Source organism: Rutilus rutilus (assembly GCF_951802725.1).
Source record: "Rutilus rutilus genome assembly, chromosome: 12".
Lineage (NCBI taxonomy): Eukaryota > Metazoa > Chordata > Actinopteri > Cypriniformes > Leuciscidae > Rutilus > Rutilus rutilus.
Window position 1 is genome coordinate 24947037 of NC_140217.1, and position 17127 is coordinate 24964163.

Here is a 17127-nt window from a genome sequence, read left to right on the forward strand (position 1 = left end):
CTTTATTTAAATCTACCCTTTACTGTGTCAGTAATTTATTAGTCAGAAAAATATTAGACTATAGTATTGCTTAAGTTAACAGACCCGTGCGTTAACATCTCCACAATAAACAGTGACAATTACTTCGTCTAGACCATTTACCGGTAAATAACAGTTGTGAATATATTGCGAATATATAAAGAACTTGAACAGTTGTCAAAAACAAACGTTTGCTGAAACTTTACCTCACAGAATTATTCGGCTATCCAATGCGGAGCTTCCAGAGACGCTTAGACCGGCGAGATGCCTCCACAGAGCGGGAGATACGCGGCGTGATTGACAGCTTTGACACCAAATGGATATACGTGGAAATCAGATGACATGATTTCACAACTTTTCATTGGTCATTTAGATATGTGAAGCATACTGTATATGGAAATGAACCTGGACATTCTATCCGTCGAAAAATCTCAAAATCGGCAAAATGGACATACGCGGTTTTCATCGGACAGCGACGAAACACTATAAAATAGTACTATACTATATTTTGCTAACTAGGTTATTGCTAGGGCTGTCAATTGATTCAAATTGTTAATCAAACTAATAACAGGATATTCCATATAAATAACTGCCATCAACTATCTTCCATCTAGCTGTCTTTAAATTGCTCTGATGGTAGTAAAATTCCTTGGTAAAATGAATGTACAGGCCAGGGGGCATGATTAATTGTGCTACTTTTTCATTCAGTCTTTAAAAAAAATTAATCACACTAAATTAACATGTTAAACTGACGGCCCTAGTTTGTTGCATTTTCATTGATAATAATGTTTTCGGTGCTCCTTAAACTTTAAAGATGCTTGTCATTTTAATGAATAATGTAATCATAAAGTTACCTTTTAAAATTGTACCTTGTTCTTAGGTCACTCTAAATGTCAAGTGCTGAGCTATCAAAGGCAAACTTCCATTCCCCCAATCCAATTCTCGGCATAACAAAGCCTTCCAGGCAGACTGGATCAAAGGAATAAGATGAAATATTTGCCACCTGCCTCATTGGATATTAATCAATTATCAAGGTTACTAAGTTAAACGGATTTCATACAGGAGGCTGTAATGGAGGCCTCAAAAAGGACAATTGGTCTTGCTTCATTGTGCTGGTGCAGCTCTGTATAATTGCATTTAATGTGCCCATGTCAGACCCTGTGTCAGTGCAATAATTACCTTTAGCATTACACATTCCATTTCCAGTGCACCCCATGGTCAAGAGACAATTCGAGCTCGATGTTTTAAGAACCATGCAGCTCACAAGTGTAATGATTGCTTCATCATGACTAGTCTTAAGAAATGTACGAAATATATCTGTACTCCTAATGCAAGGTTTAAGGATATAAGGGTCAATGGCGTATAGAGTGCCCATGATAAAGAAACATTAATCATAATATTTTTTAAACAAATGTTTTAAAATGTAATTTGACTGTTTACTGTTTAAAGGATAACTGTCGCCAAAATGCAACCTAGGGTCTTTTTGTTAATCTATACCTGAGGCAAACTTTTGTTTAAAAGCATAATTAGAATGGAAACGGCACTTTTAAGTTTGACCGTATTTTCGTTTTCGGTCAGATTGCCTTTTGAATGGGAGTGCTTGGGGCACTACTATGATAGCATCAAAAATCGCTATTTTTAAAACACTAAGAAGGCTCGACACAACATGAAAATTTGCTCGAAGTATCACCAGGGTCTCTACACATGAACTCGAGCATTGAGAACATTGTTTGTGTACAAAGAGTTTACTAAAAAGAAAGAATTTGAACAACTCGATCAATTTGCTCAATTTGTTGTCATTAAATAACCCTTTTTAATTCTCCCTTTTTGATTATATTTCTGAAGGATCATGTGACTGAAGTAATGGATGCTGAAAAATTCAGCTTTGATATCACAGGAATAAATTACATTTAGAACATATCAAAATTGAAAACGGTTATTTTAAGTGTAATACAATTGCACAATTTATTTCAATAATATTTCACTTCTTTTATCAAATAAATGCAGCCACAAAAACATTAAAAATGTATAGACCCCAAACTTTAGAAAGGTAGTGTATAGAAGTTTTTTGGGATTTTTTTTAACCTGATTACAAACCAGAGGAACAAATCAAAGGTACTGGAGGAGGCACCCACTGGACACTATCCATTTGGTGTAATTTAATTTTTTTTATACCTTTTCCCATAGCACCCGCAGGGGAAATATTGTACAACCTCCGATGTTGATATTGACCAGTGGCTGGCCAATAATTAATTTGCTAATAATCTAATCATGATAGATTGCAATACAACAGACCTGCATGCTTCACTGAGGGTAAAAGCGTGTAACATTTGTACCCTGTAGCACCACAACAGATTTGAAAGTCCATGCAAACTGTGACCCACCACATGGGCACCGCTCAGTTCATTATTTGCCATGAATGTTTAGTCTTTATTTGTATTGAATTTGGTGGTGATGCTGTTGCCATGGTACAAATGTATAGATCATTCAGCGATTCATTCAAAGAGTGCACAGAGAGGCTTACGTGTCTTCCACTAACATATTGCCTGTTAAGCTGAAAATAAAGAATTCTAGACATTAGCACAGAATGTTACACAATGTATTGAATGGCTAAAAAAACAAACCATTGACAGTTCAAGTGGATGGACTTGTAGTAATATTTGACAACACTACAAAAGAATGGGATACATGGGAAATAACATGTACAGATGATCATGACATAAGTGTTGCTCTATGTTGCACTTACTTGAGTTACTGGCACGGCTTCTGCCTCTACTTTATTATTTACATCCAGGGAGTTCCTGGGGGCAATGTCTAGCTGAGTCTTGCAATCCATAGACCTGAGGTTGAGTCATAAGAAATGAATGTAAAAAAAGAAAAGACAAGGTGTTACTTATTCATAGTTTTCCTGTGACATCACACCCTAATAGGAATGCCCACCTGGAGTGTAAAACAAGGCTTTCCTCCATTGCTAGTTTTATTTTTTATTTTTTGACCAGGTTTGTACTTAGTACAAATGTAGTAAGACAGTGATATTAAAACACCAAATTAAATATACACAGACATTATTGATGATGCATACTATATACAGGCAAAGCAGATGAACCCAGAATACAAACGAAATGCGTGTTTTTTCGTTACCATTTAGAGTGCTGAGTTTATATTCTGGGCTCATCTGCTTGCCTGAATATAGTATGCATCATCAATAAGATGTACAGAATTAGATGTTTTTAAGTCATCTGACTTTTGATCACTTTTTAAGTACATTAAGGCGGTTTAAGTGTTTTTCATGTTAAGTGTTTTAGAATGTCCTGCTGTTTTTAATGACTAAAGGATCACAAGTGCCCCAAACCTGCAATTTGTTCACATCTTTTTGTTTTTCTTCTTTTGAGATGTGATCTACATATTAGTGGCTTGAAACAAATGGAAAATTGTTGGAACAAAATTGGAACAGTTTAGACAAAGAAATTGAGCATTTTCATATGTAATTTTTATTAGAACAGCGACTCACCACACAAATTCGCCAGAAATTTTGGATGAACGTCTTCTCTCAAGTTTCCACTTTCTGCTACCATTTCGCTCTGGGTGTGGGTTGAGTTCTTCCCATTTGTCCAGTGAAGATGGAACTGCTACTGTGAACAAAATGAGGCCATGCCATTTGACAGAGATATATTATCATAATGCAACCTAAGTAAAACAGAAACACCAAAGTTTGAGGCATTTGCAGCATACAAGCATATAATGAAGAGGGCAAGTAGGTAAAGATATGTAAGAACGTAATGCTGTACGTAATGCTTAATGAAAAAGTACTATCCGTTACAGAATCTTTTCAGTTAATCGTATGAAAAACCCATTTTCATTTGTGTAACCATCTGATTTCCCGTGACTGATTTGCAAGAGTGCTCCTTGGCATTACAGCCCTTTACTTTAGCTGTGTGGCACATAATACCTGAGTCCAATGAAATTTTTTCAGGCGTGCGGGAACAGGGTATACTATGTTCAACATCCACTTGAATCAGCTCTGTTTCATCTGGCTTCCTCCTGTACGGTGTGCCCTTAGAAGAAAGAGGACTCTTCCTGTCTTTGCTGTGTCTTCTCTCACCAGGCTCACTCAGATCCAGCAAGTCCAGAGAGGAGGACAGTACTGGACAAAGGAAGCAAAAATAAAATAGTTATCATCCACTTGTATTTGTCTTCCTGTTCCAGAAAGTTCAGTGTTTCTGAAAGTGTGGGACGCATCCCATGGCCAATTCCAAGTTTCAAGCATAAGTTGGATTAGTACATAAGCTAGAGCAAAAGTGAAATGCACAAAAAGAAGAGAAAGAGAGAACTTTTGTTTGAAAGTTGTGATGGCCTCAGGTAATTGAATGAAGGTTCAAGAGGAACTGAGAGGGTGAATGTTCTAGAAAGGAACCACCACTCGCTTTTAGGGGTGTATTACTGAGGCGGAAGCATGCATCCACATCCTCCCATCCTTTTATCCATCCCCTTTTGTGTTCAATAAATGAAAAACGCTAACATTTGAGAGCAAAGTCTCATTTGTGCATTACAAATAAATTGTGAGCAAGTTTTTGCTCAGCTTCAAATTAGCACACCAACCAAAAGTCCAGAGTTTAAAGGAAAGAAAAAACATAGAATATCAGATTCTAGCTTAGTAATTGCTCTAGGCACTTATCTACCTGCATGGTCATATCATAGCAATAAAAAAAAAAAAAAAAAAAATCAGGCAGTTCCGACAGCTCAGGGGCCTGAGTCAAATAATCTTTGATGTTGCATGTATGTTCCTCTCCAAGAGAACAAAGAGCGTTTGATATAGTGTGTATATATATATATATATATATATATATATAAACACACACTTTATCAAGAACTCTCTACAGAACACTGTGTTCCCGCAGAATAAAAGGTTTGAGAATAATGTGTTCATTCAATATTCAGAGGGACTGTAGTCAGCTTTTGTGATTAGGTGAGATTAAAGCGTACAACTTTTAGATGGCTGAACCCCCATTATACAGAACGTGAACATTAGGAACAGATGCTACAGACATATTCTTCAGCTTCTACCGCCATCCTGTTACCCATCAGGCTTGCAGATCAGAGGTCTTCATAACCAGCTAGTAGACAAAATATCCATGCAGGTCAGTACCGCATATAGATGCCAGCATGGAGGATGCATGATCCAAGCCTTGAGGGCTTGACAGCACACCTTCTGAAATCTGGCACAAACATCAGAGCTGAAACAAGGTTAACGCTACATGCTTTTGTTTCTGCCGATCGTGTCTGCACACCAAATACCCATCAAGACTTTGACATCTTCTAAAGCCCTTAAGAGTGCAAGAACCTCATTAAAGAACATAAAACAAGTTCTTAGTGTCACGCCTGCCAGCCACAGTGCACTCCTGTCTTCTTTATCGCATTATGAACTGCATTTCCCATGACTCATTGCCTGGACTCATCGTGTGCTGATTGCTTCCACCTGTGTATATCTCGTTTATGTTCTCCATAGCCCTGTGTGTTCAGTCATCCTTTGCAAAGTCCTTCTGCATGTTAGTATTACACTGCAATGGTCCCCTGTGCCTTGGGACCTTTTATTATTATCTGGAGTGATTACCCCGTGGTTTTGACCTCATGCACGTTATATGGATTACAATCAAAGTTTGCGTTTGGATCTCCTACACAAAACAGAAAATTAGCTTTTTACAGATCCAGCAGCTGAGTGTAAACCAACATGCAGAAGGTCAAAACCACAGGGTAATCAATCCAGATAATAATAAAAGGTCCAAGGCACAGGCAGAAGAACAAGGAAAGCAGAGATGGCTTTCTGAAATGCAGTGTAACACTAACATTTGACACTAACAAGACTTTGCAAAGAATGACTGAACACACAGGGCTTATATCAGAGAACATAAATGAGATGATAATAGAAGCAGTCCACATGCGATGAGTCCAGGCACTGAGACATAGGAAATTAAGTTCATTATGCGATAAAGATGACAGGATGAGTGCACTCTGGTAGCTATAGGCACTCCGGCTGGCAGGTGTACTTGTGGCACTTAGAAGAATACTCTTTGCATTCATGTTGTTGGTTTCATATAGTTTTGAAAAACTTTTATAGCATTTTCAAGAAAGGTTTCAAACATCATATAAAAAATATTTTTTTCACCTTTGAATAAATTAATAGACAGGACAAAACTGAATGTCATGTCATTGACAAAAACATCATTATAAAATATAATAGGTATAATCATCAGATTTTTCTCTGGTTTTGAAGTCAAAATGTTCAAGCAGATTAGCATGTGTACATTGAATAAGCCACCAAATCTGAAATTGTTATAATGACCAAACATACACTTACGGTCAAAAGTTTGGGATCGGTTAGATTTTTAATGCTTTTAAAATAAGTATCTTATGCTCACCAAGGCTGCATTTATTTGAATTAAAATACAAAAAAAAAAAAAAAAATTTTTTATATATATATATATATATATTGTGAAATATTATTACAATTTAAAATCATTTTTCTATTTTAATATATTTTAAAATGTAATGTATTCATGTGATGCAAAGCTGGATTTTCAGCATTTATCTGAAATAGAAAGCTTTTTTAACATTATACTGTGCCGTTCAAAAGTTTGGGGTCAGAAGAAAAAAATTAAATAAAAATTAAATCAATACTTTTATTCAGCAAGGATGCTTTAAATTGATTAAAAGTTACAGTAAAAACATTTATAATGTTACAAAAGATTCTATTTCAAATAAATGAAATAGAACTTTCTATTCATCAAAGAATTCTGAAAAAAAATTGTCCACAACTGTTTTCAACATTGATAATAATAGTGAATGTTTTTGAGCATCAAATTAGCATATTATAATGATTTCTGAATGATCATGTGACACTTAAGACTGGAGTAATGATGCTGAAAATTCAGCTTTGCATTACAGCGATAAATTATATTTTAAATTATACTCAAATAGAAAATTGTCTTTTAAAATTAATCTTTTAAATTGTCATAATATTTAACAATATTTGTATATATTTTTATAAATCTTTTTTTTTTTTTTATCAAATAAATGCAGCCTTGGTGAGACTTCTTTTAAAAACATTAAAAATCTTACCAATCCCAAACTTTTGAACGGCAGTGTACATCTAGGTTAAAGTTTACATGACCTTACACATTGTTGGTTCATTATTATTATTATTATTTAATTCAATGACTTCAGTTTTTGTTTTCTGTTTGTAGATGCTTATGAAGTGATATAGAGCTGAAATTCAGTGTGGTTTAATGCACTGATCTTGCTTTGAATCTCATAAGTGTCTCAAAGAAAGAAGTATAGGAGTCCTGACACCTTGATAATATGATAGTGAGACAATTCTTAAACCAAAGCAAGTCATAATTTTTTTATTGCTAAAATGAATAACGAATCAAAAGCTCACTCAGGAGAATCTTCCAGTGCATAATAATTGAATTCAGACGTGTTCCTTTGAAAGATTACAGCAGTTCCCATAAAAGACCCGAATATAAATTTCTATAATCAGCTCCATTGCTGTTATAGACAGACACTACTTAAAAAGGCCTGGTGTTCCTCAAAAACATACGGTTTAGTTTAAGAGTGTAGTATAAAAAGTATACAATCATATTAATTAATTAAACATATTAACAAGAAACTGACTTTAATGCAGTGTTTACTTGGCAATCTACTCTGACTTCACATTTAAAGTCAGGCAAGTCAAACAATGTTTGACAGACTAAAAATCTTTCATATGTGAACTATATGTACTTTGTGACATTTTGATTGCAGAAAGTTCTGCCTGGTAATTTCTGAACCTCAATATGCATTATGTTCAGAGGCACAGTAATAAGCCAACTGCTGCTTCATTGCAACCAAATCGAAATATCCTCTAAACGTAATCTGTTGGTAAATTAAAAATGCTGTTTTCTACAATCAGAAAGTAAACTAGATAGTCTATAGGGAGTAGTAGTGGTTGTCTTAATTGCTTTGTGGTGTAGGCAAGACAGGATGCAGTTTTACTCAACCTCTCAGTGTGAACTTCACGTATACAGCTGTCATGCAGTGAGAGGCCACTTACTTCCTCATTTAGCAATGTGTCTGTCAGCTCCGCTAATCAGTGGTGAAGATGTATATAATGTAGCATCTGTTAGGAACGAATTAGGTAGAAACGTAAGCATGAGCGATATCTGGTGTTAGCAGCCACCACTGAGGTTTGCCATGTTAATGGCTACACAAAAATATCACACACTTGTCTGAACAGTGGCATTAGTTTAAAGTTTGATAAGGCAACGGTATGCATGTCTTTTGTTTAATTATAATTTACTTAATTAAATTATGTAAATGTCTTGACTGAATTGAAAATTAACTATTTAGGTTTTTAAAATCATTCAACTCTGCAGTTATCATGGTAACTCCACCAGGCAGCTATTTCCAGTCATGAAAAGACATCTATTTTAATCAATTTGAATTTCAATCAGGAATAACACTGATAAATTTTTTTTTTTTTTTTTTTTTTTAAGTTCAAACCATGCAGTATTTTTAGGCTGGTCCATTTCTAGTTTCCATGGAGTGTTACAATTTCTCCTATTTTTGTACAAGTATGCATGCTGGGAAGAAGGTGAAAATGACTGGACAACAAAATATTATGAAATATTAATAAAATATGTTTTCTCACTGTAGGGCAACACTGTCAAAAGTTCAGAGTTGGTAAGTTTTTTTATGGTTTTGAAAGGAGTCTCTAATGCTCAACAAGGCTACATTTATTTGATCAAAAAATACAGTAAAAACTGTAATATTGTTAAACATTTTTTACAATTTAAAACAGCTGTTTTGTATTGTAAAATGTTTTAAAATGTAATTTATTCTTGTGATGGCAAAGCAGAATTTTCAGCAGCTATACTCCAGTCTTCAGTGTCACGTGATCCTGATGCTATGCTTATTTAAAGTAACATTTCTTATTATCATCACAGTTGAACATATAGTGATGGCTTAAAAATGTTAACCGTGATACATCTCTCTTACGGTTCTTTGATGAATAGAAATTTCAAAAGAACAGCATTTATTTTAAATGGAATTCTTTTGTAAAAGTATAAAAGACTTTGATCTAGCTTTTGATCAATTTAATGCATCCTTGCTGAATAAAAGTATTAATTTAAATAACCAAAATCTTACTGACCCAAAACTTTTTAATGGTAGTATAATTTATATTAAAAAATCCAATTAATATGCTATGCTTGTTGGTTTTGGTTCTTAAAAATCTGATTATATTGTAAATGTTGTTAAAGGGTTCCTATTATGCTTTTCCACATTTTCAACTTCAGTTAGTGCAATGTTGCTGTTTGAGCATAAAAAAGATCTGCAAGGTTACAAAGCTCAAAGTCCACTCCAACAGTTAACAGATTCCACTTTTCAAGAACTACAACGAACGGCTCGTTTGGACTACAACGTGATTTTTCCGGATCTTATGAAATCACAATGTTACTCATTTAAATAATCCCGCCCTGAGCTGAGCTGCATTAGAGAAGACAGTGTTGTCGCTATGTCAAAGAGACTGTTTTTTTCCACCATTTGTTGCTTTTGTAAGCTCTCGCTTTTGTAAGATGGTTCACCTCTCCTTAGGAAAATTAACCATGGTTTTGTTACTGATAACTGATTACTGTTTGTATTACCTCAGTTTTCCCACAAATATCACAATTAAATGGTGGATAACATCGTATCTATAATGTATAAGAACATTTTTATCCATTCAGCACGATCATCTTGTTCGTTAACATTGTCAGGGTCTGAATCGGGCTCGAACTGGTTTGAAATTTAAGCAATCCTCAATATTTACACTAGAGAAGAACCTGCAGTTATGGAGGGGAAGGGACATTTCCCCGAACATGAGCTAAGCACTAACCAATCACAGCACATTTCGTATTTCGGAGGGAGGGGCTTCATCGAAATCGGTGTGTTCGAGCCAGACTGAGGAGAGAGGAGCTATAATTGGAAAAATAATGCGTTTTTTTGAACAATCAAGCATGAAAACATTTTTTAGTTGTTCAAGACTTTGTAAAGGGGTTTAATAGGACCCTTTAAAAATTTCTGAATTAGTATAGCATAATAGTATTGTGCAGGGGAGTATAGTATAGTGGAGAAGCAGGATGGCTGAGGAACTACAGGAAGGTCAGAATCTCTGGTACCTGCTGTGTTGGATGTTACTGGGCGGGCAGCTCCATCACACTTGGTCTCGCAGAGGAAATCATCGATGGAAGGGCTCAGCAAGGGACGGCTCTCTTGTTGCTCGCTCACCAGCTGAAAAATCAAGAAAAAGAGTGCGATGAGATCAACATTAATATACTTGGCCTCCTGTTCTCCTATTGCTTGAGTTGCACCCAGCCTCCATCTCTGCATGTGATTGGTAACGCTGGTAGTCACTACCCTTACAGCTCCTGCCTATTTACAGGACTGAGACGGCAATTCTCACCTTGCCCCCTTCTGACAAATGTCCCTGGGGATGTTTCTCTCTCCCTTTCTCACTTAAACAGAGAGAAAGCAGACCAGTAAAATCACAAATAGTACACGTGTCGTGCTTGTTTTTCTAGAGGTCCAAGTAAATTGTGGATGAAAGTAATTATGACAAGGTGTGAGACTTTCTTTATAAAGCCCCCATCAGTGTACTATGTGTGCTATGTGACAGAATGTGTGTATACGTTCTCTTGAGAGACAGGCAAAGAGGTGGCCTTGTGTCTAACAGAATGGAAAAAAACACATCAATCATCATCTGGTTGTTCTCATAGTGTTCATTCAGCCATGCCACAGTCTCATCGGAGGAGAGCACTGTTGTGGTCAGTGCATGGCTACAGCATATCTGCATTTTTTTTAAGCCTGAACTACCACTCTTTTGAAAATACAATCCTTTAGTCATTAAAAAGACACGCATTTGCAACATTAAAGAGGTTCCTGATGCTTAATCTGTGTGCTCAATGTGGATAAATTCATTCTTTTCTTAGTACATATATTGTACATGGTAATTATTATTATTTTTGCTTATTTGTGTGTCCGTATAGATTTGCATCAGAGGCGTTGCTAGACTCTTTTGGGGTAAAAAGTAGTACAATTTTACTGATAGATCCTCTAAAAAGTAGACCATATTAGGGCCCGTTAAACAGGCTTAATTGCATTTGATAGTCTCCATTGTTTACACGATTTAAGACACAAAGCTGATCACACCAGCTGAGGCAAACATTTCTTTTCATTTATATCTTCATCTTCACCCCCTTGGACTCCTCCTCTCTTCTCTCTTTTTTGTTGTTGTTGTGCAGACTGCTTATGTGACTACATGACTGGAATGCAGCTAGCTACAAAGCTAACACTTGCTAATGTCTGAATAAGAAGCTATTTCAATTTGTTGTGTAGGCCTATATTATTTTGCTTTGTACAAATTTAGTACATGGGTTTCTGACACATTTAATGGTGCTTTTAAAAGTTGTCTGTTAACATAATTAGTTAACTGTGTTCATATCCACCAGTAACAACATAATGCAATGTTTGTATTTGTGTTTCAAAGGTCAAAAGTCACTAAACATGCTGTGAACGAACAGAATAGATACAGCTAATGCTTAAAAACTAAACTATTATTTTAGCTTCTGCCTGTTTGCTAATTAGATTGTAAAGCTACAGTTTGAGGTTGATAATATGATTATACAACACTATCTGTTGGTAAAAAACAGATAGTGAAATATTCTTGGGCTACACTTTTTTTCTATTTTAATACATTTTATTCCTGTATCTCAATTTGTCACTGTCACATGATACTTCAGAAATAATTCAATGCTGATTTGGTGCTCAATAAACATTTCTTATTATTATCAATATTGAAAACAGCTGTGCTGCCTAATATTTTTCTGTGGAAACCATGATACATTCACACATTTCAATCTTTGATGAATAGAAAGTTTTTAAATAGAAATCATTACAAATGTCTTTACTGTTGCTTTTCATCAAATTAATGCATCCTTGCTGAATAAAATAATTGATTTAAAAAACGGTAAAAATCTTATTGACCCCACACATTTGAACAGTAGTGTGTGTAGCTTACAGTTAGCAATTAGGTTTTAGATACTAAATTGAACTGATGAAAGCATTTGTAGCCCAGATGTATTGATGCTACACAACTGTATTCAAGAGAATGTAAATATGCTTCTCTAAAAGTCACATGAATTGAAAGCTTTGATGCTGTTTTTTGCAAACAAATTACCTGGGGTGAGAATCCTTTAGGAAAAAAAGACACTTTTTTTAATTATTGAGGAGCCTGTGCCCCAGCATTGATGAAGCTCTGAACATCCCTGGTTTGCATGTTGCTGACATGTTTCCTGCAAATAGAGGGCTGTATCTTCAAAACGCTGCTGGTTGTAAAACAGCACACATGTAATTTCATGTCACATTCACATGTCCTATGTATGGACTTAACAGATTCTTCAAGCAACGCTGCCTAAATTATAGACTGTTGCGTGGTTTTCATTTAATGCAAACTGAGAAGAACTATAAATTGAAAACTCTGACTGGCTTTTCAACTTTTCAAGACTGGCTTAATTAAAGGTTCCTCGGGATAAAGGTTTTAATAAAGGTTTTCCCTCGGATTTATTTTTAATTTGTCCGGGGCTTAAATAAGACCATAGAGACAAAAAGTCCAGCTGGAATTAATTTAGAGATGGACATAGAAAAACAATTGAATTAATAATAATGGAAAAAATGGATAATACTTCTCTGAGCAAAAACTATCTGTGCTTTTCTGGTGTATTAAATATATTCAAACTAGCGACTGTACGGGGGTTTGTGATCTCTACTTACAGTAGCTTGACAGAAGCTTTGAAATAAATACTGAATATTCATGAATAACACGAGCAGTGTATGTTGGCCAGAGCGCTTGGGAGAACATTCCTGCTGTGAGAGGCTGTGCCAGAACGCTGACCCAGCAGTCTTAATTGGGTTGGACAGACAACTCTGGCTCTCCTTGTGTCGGACGAGATTTATTCCTTTGCTGGCTAGAATGCCTGATGTTACCCAAGCTGAACTCCTGCTGTTACAACACCTTGTACATTTTTTATTAAAGGGAAGACAATGATGGCACTCTGTCTTCTGTTGTCTTTGACTTCTTTCGCATGCAGAAAGTTCAGTAAGCATTTGAACATTTTGAAGTGTCAGGCTGGGTTATATAACAGCAGTTCTGATGTTTTATCACTACAGGTGAGCTGGATTTTGAGCTCACTTTTATTTTCCTCCTCTAAGCCTTATTCTAAAAGCATAACTTCCTCCCTTGTGAATGCCAGCAGAACAAGGGCCATAATGAGAGGGGGAGAATTATTTTGGAAATATTTAAGGCTCTTCAACTTAATTAGATTACTCTGTATTCCCTTTAAAAATGTTTTTCACTTCAGGCACAAATTGGTTGTTGACATTAATAGGAATTATTAGGGGACAAAACTCATTCTTGTAATTGGAGCAGATAACTACTGTCACACTCCACAACAGTTTGACTACTTAATTAACTTAGTCTGATTATTTCAGTAGCAATCTGTCTGAGAGAGAATTTGACGGGCTGTTCTGTCTGAGAGAAGGAAACACATCTGGCGTGTCTTCAATTAAAGGTGCATTCAGTTTGGTGCTAAATGAAAACGTTTTACACATTAAGAATTAAGCTTTGTTTTTGTGAATGGTGTTGGGGAGCACGGGGCACAATCTAACGCGGGGTTAAATGTAACACGGACCTTTTACATAGTTAGTCAGGGTCAAGCAGTTGTGTTTCCACTCTTTTTCTCTTGCTGCCAGAAGACGGTCTCCCGCGGATTTGTGGAAAGTTTTGAAAAGATTTCGTGAAGATACTGGACAAAGAGTGTTTTGACACCATGCAAGTAAATTTTTTCATCATACTTTTTTTTTCCGGTTTCTGAGTTAGGTGTGTACGTCACCAAATCTAACTTTATATTTACCTTAATCACTGTCTTGTTGGCTAAAACATAGCATCATTTTGAAACATGTCAGAAACTCCTAGCAACTGTTATCTAGGCTTAAACTATTTTTTACCCAGCGGGGTTAGTTGTAGCACAGTGTTACAACTAAGCCGCCAAGTGTACAATGACAATGAAATGAAAATAGGGAGCCACACAACTTTTCAGGTTTGAGTATTTATTTATATATTTATTTTGCCACATTTAACTTTGCTGGACTTTCACAAACGATGTTGGAATTTAAATGTCAAAGTATGATTTTTTCACATTTGTTAACTATGCATTGATCACTTCACGAGTTCACACGTACATGGAATCTGATGTAGTATTTATGCGTATTTGGCTTGCTGTCCGGGGAGGGCTCCGAGCTCGGAATTTGGCCCGAACCCAGAGTACTCCCCCCTTATACTGGGGTAGACCCAGCCGAGTGTGAGGTGATGGGGTGGTGGAGGGATGCTGAGAAACTTGTCGTGAGACTGAAGGTGAGGAAAGGCTTTATTTATACCAGCTTCCTCTTGCGCTGATTGGTTGATTACCTGAACGTGCTCCTCCCGAACTTTGTTACATGAAACTTCATTTAAAATAAACATGCAATAAACCCTTTAAAATGTGATTTTGAGCTCTTTTTATTACTGTTATTATTATTATTAATAATAATTTTGCATGCAGCTGCCACACACAAATATAATTAAATAGCAATTACAATATTTGATGATTTTATTTATTTATTTATTACAAAACTGTGCAGCCCTTTCATATCTCTATCCATTGATCCATAATAAGGATGATTGGATGAGGGATGGATGTATGGATACCTATCTATACAGATGCACAAACAATATCAAACTATACAGATAAAATAATACTGAATTATGTGTGTTACAACTAACCCCTCTGTCTGTTATGATGTGTTAAGTTAAGTTGTAACATTTGCACTTCTGTCACTTTCAGTGCAACTGTACGAAAATGGTAGGTCCTAGAAAAAAAAACTTCATTTGTAGCAGATATGTGTATGTTGCTTGTGTAAAAAAAAAAAAAAAAAAAAAAAAAATTTTTTATAATTGAGCCAAAACCAAATTGTGCGCGATATTTTTTTTTCCCAGGATGGTAGGGGAAGACTCATGAATATTCATTAGGGAAGTCATGCCTGATTGGTCTGATGACCTAGCCATGGCGAAAGGGTGCGGCCAGAGCCGATGAGGGTGCGGCTATCGGTGTTTGTCTCGTTTCGCGGGAGGCTCATATAAATATGGTCTGATTCCTGCCTGAAAATTTAGCTGCTTGTCTTCGTTCTCGTAGCTGGGCTCCTCAATAAAAAATCCTTAATGTGAGGGTAACGGTGGGGGAGTCCGGTGGAGAGAAATCCTCCACAACTGAATGTAAACTGACATTCAAATCTGCCTCCATTTTGTTTGCAACGCCCAACCTCCAACGATCCAATCAATTCCCGAAGGACGAAATCAAGCCCCGCCCTACATTTTTTTCTAATTTCAGAAGCCGTTTCACTCGGATATACATCACAACAAGGAAAAAATGACAATCTCAACTTACGTTTCATGCCGACTTTAAAGTTAAATTAAATTATTATGACAATGTTCTTCGCCATGACGTGACCACTAAACATCGGAGAGAATCCTCACGCCCGTTAGCTGCTGCGTAGTGTAGGCCTACTTGGCACCGTTTGTTAATGGTAATGGTAATAATAATTTGGTAATTGGTAATTTGGCTTCAAAGAGCGAAAATAAGAAAGTGAAACGAACTTTTTATCGTGCTTTACCAGAAGAGACAACGGGAGAATGCGTAGCGTTACCTGTACTGATTGCTTGAATGAATGACCTGTAAGTTAGACGCAGTAACAGAAGTTAGAAGACTTTGGATACACAAGGTGGAAAGATTCGACGATGAAGACAATCCAGAGTAGTGATGAATAAGTAGCTTCTTTTTGTTGGACAGGAGGTAAGGGAATAATTTTTTTGTAAACCGTGCTCTCTAAAACTCGTTGGTACCCGTGTAACATTAAACTCATCGATCATGCCGATTCACGTCGATAGATGGCAGTGCAGCGTGAAACAGAGACGCTAAATTAGTTAGCTAAAGAATTACTTTGCACCTTTAACTATGTTTACATGCAGATTTTGTTCAACACGATTGCAGATTCTGAAAGTACTGTTTATAGATATGCTAAACCAAACAAAACTTCTGCGCATGTGCAGAAGAAACACAGAGAAGCAGTAGAGAAAGCTATTAAATGCATAGACAGTATGATAAAATGCGGTAATTGGCGTTTTTGACTTGTTGACATTTCTAAGAAGATGTTCGAAAAGCGTTTTCTTATGTTTTTTTTGGGGGATTAATTTATTGTATTAGGTTATTGTCGTTGTATGTACATGCACATACATTTGCCAATATCGTTAATACGACATAAAAGTTAGTATGGAGTAACTTACACTTTAGACAGTAACTTACAATCACCGACAGGGGGAGGGTGTTGTGAGGTTTTGAGCCAGCTTCTTCTTCAGCTCCGACTTCGCGTGCAGCCGTGCACGAGCACAAAACCTCACAACACCCTCCCCGTCGGTGATTGGTTGGAACACTATTTGTTTTGGTTTTTGAGTGGTTGGTGAAACCAATTGTTTTTGTGTGCTGATCTCTGAGCCTAGGCTGCCTACAGAGACGCGGGTTTTTGACGGCATGCTTATGGGGCGGGTAGCTAGCGGATCGTTAGGAAAGATTAGATGAATGTGATATTTTTTGGGGGCCTGAAATCACTGATACAACCTTTAATATCTTCAAGCCATGCAATGGATTAGGTAAGCTAGCCGTTTATTTCGAAACATAATTAACCAAGGGGCCAAAAAAAACAACTTAAAACGTGATTTTACTGAACATAAGAACTACTTACTTGTGTAAATGCCACAATAAAAATACATAGATTAAATAACCACTAATATAAGAGACTCAGTGGTTGAGCCCCTGCTCCTTTAATCATGAAAGCGAAAGTGTTCTTTTTGGTTGTATTGCGGTGCCCAGTGAAGCGTGATTTCTACCCCCCCGGGAATACGATTTCTACCAAGGGGGAAAGGCACTACGTCACCATGCATCAGTTGTA

At 36.3% G+C, this 17127-nt stretch overlaps 1 protein-coding gene across 3 annotated transcripts in view; it reads right to left on the reverse strand.

Moving 5' to 3' along the window:
- The window catches only part of pex5la (peroxisomal biogenesis factor 5-like a), a gene marked incomplete at its 3' end in the record, with an annotated part of 87447 nt that overhangs the window by 18843 nt on the left and 51477 nt on the right, over window positions 1-17127 (reverse strand). The window contains exons 3-7 of one of the 3 annotated variants that reach the window (XM_084425611.1): window positions 10212-10323; window positions 3968-4162; window positions 3530-3647; window positions 2765-2858; window positions 2543-2572 (exon numbers count right to left, since the gene is read on the reverse strand). In XM_084425611.1, coding sequence (XP_084281737.1) covers window positions 2543-2572; window positions 2765-2858; window positions 3530-3647; window positions 3968-4162; window positions 10212-10323 — 549 coding nt within the window. Of the gene's footprint in view, window positions 1-2542; window positions 2573-2764; window positions 2859-3529; window positions 3651-3967; window positions 4163-10211; window positions 10324-17127 lie in introns of all 3 variants that reach the window. The other 2 variants (XM_084425610.1, XM_084425612.1) reach the window with 2 other exon arrangements.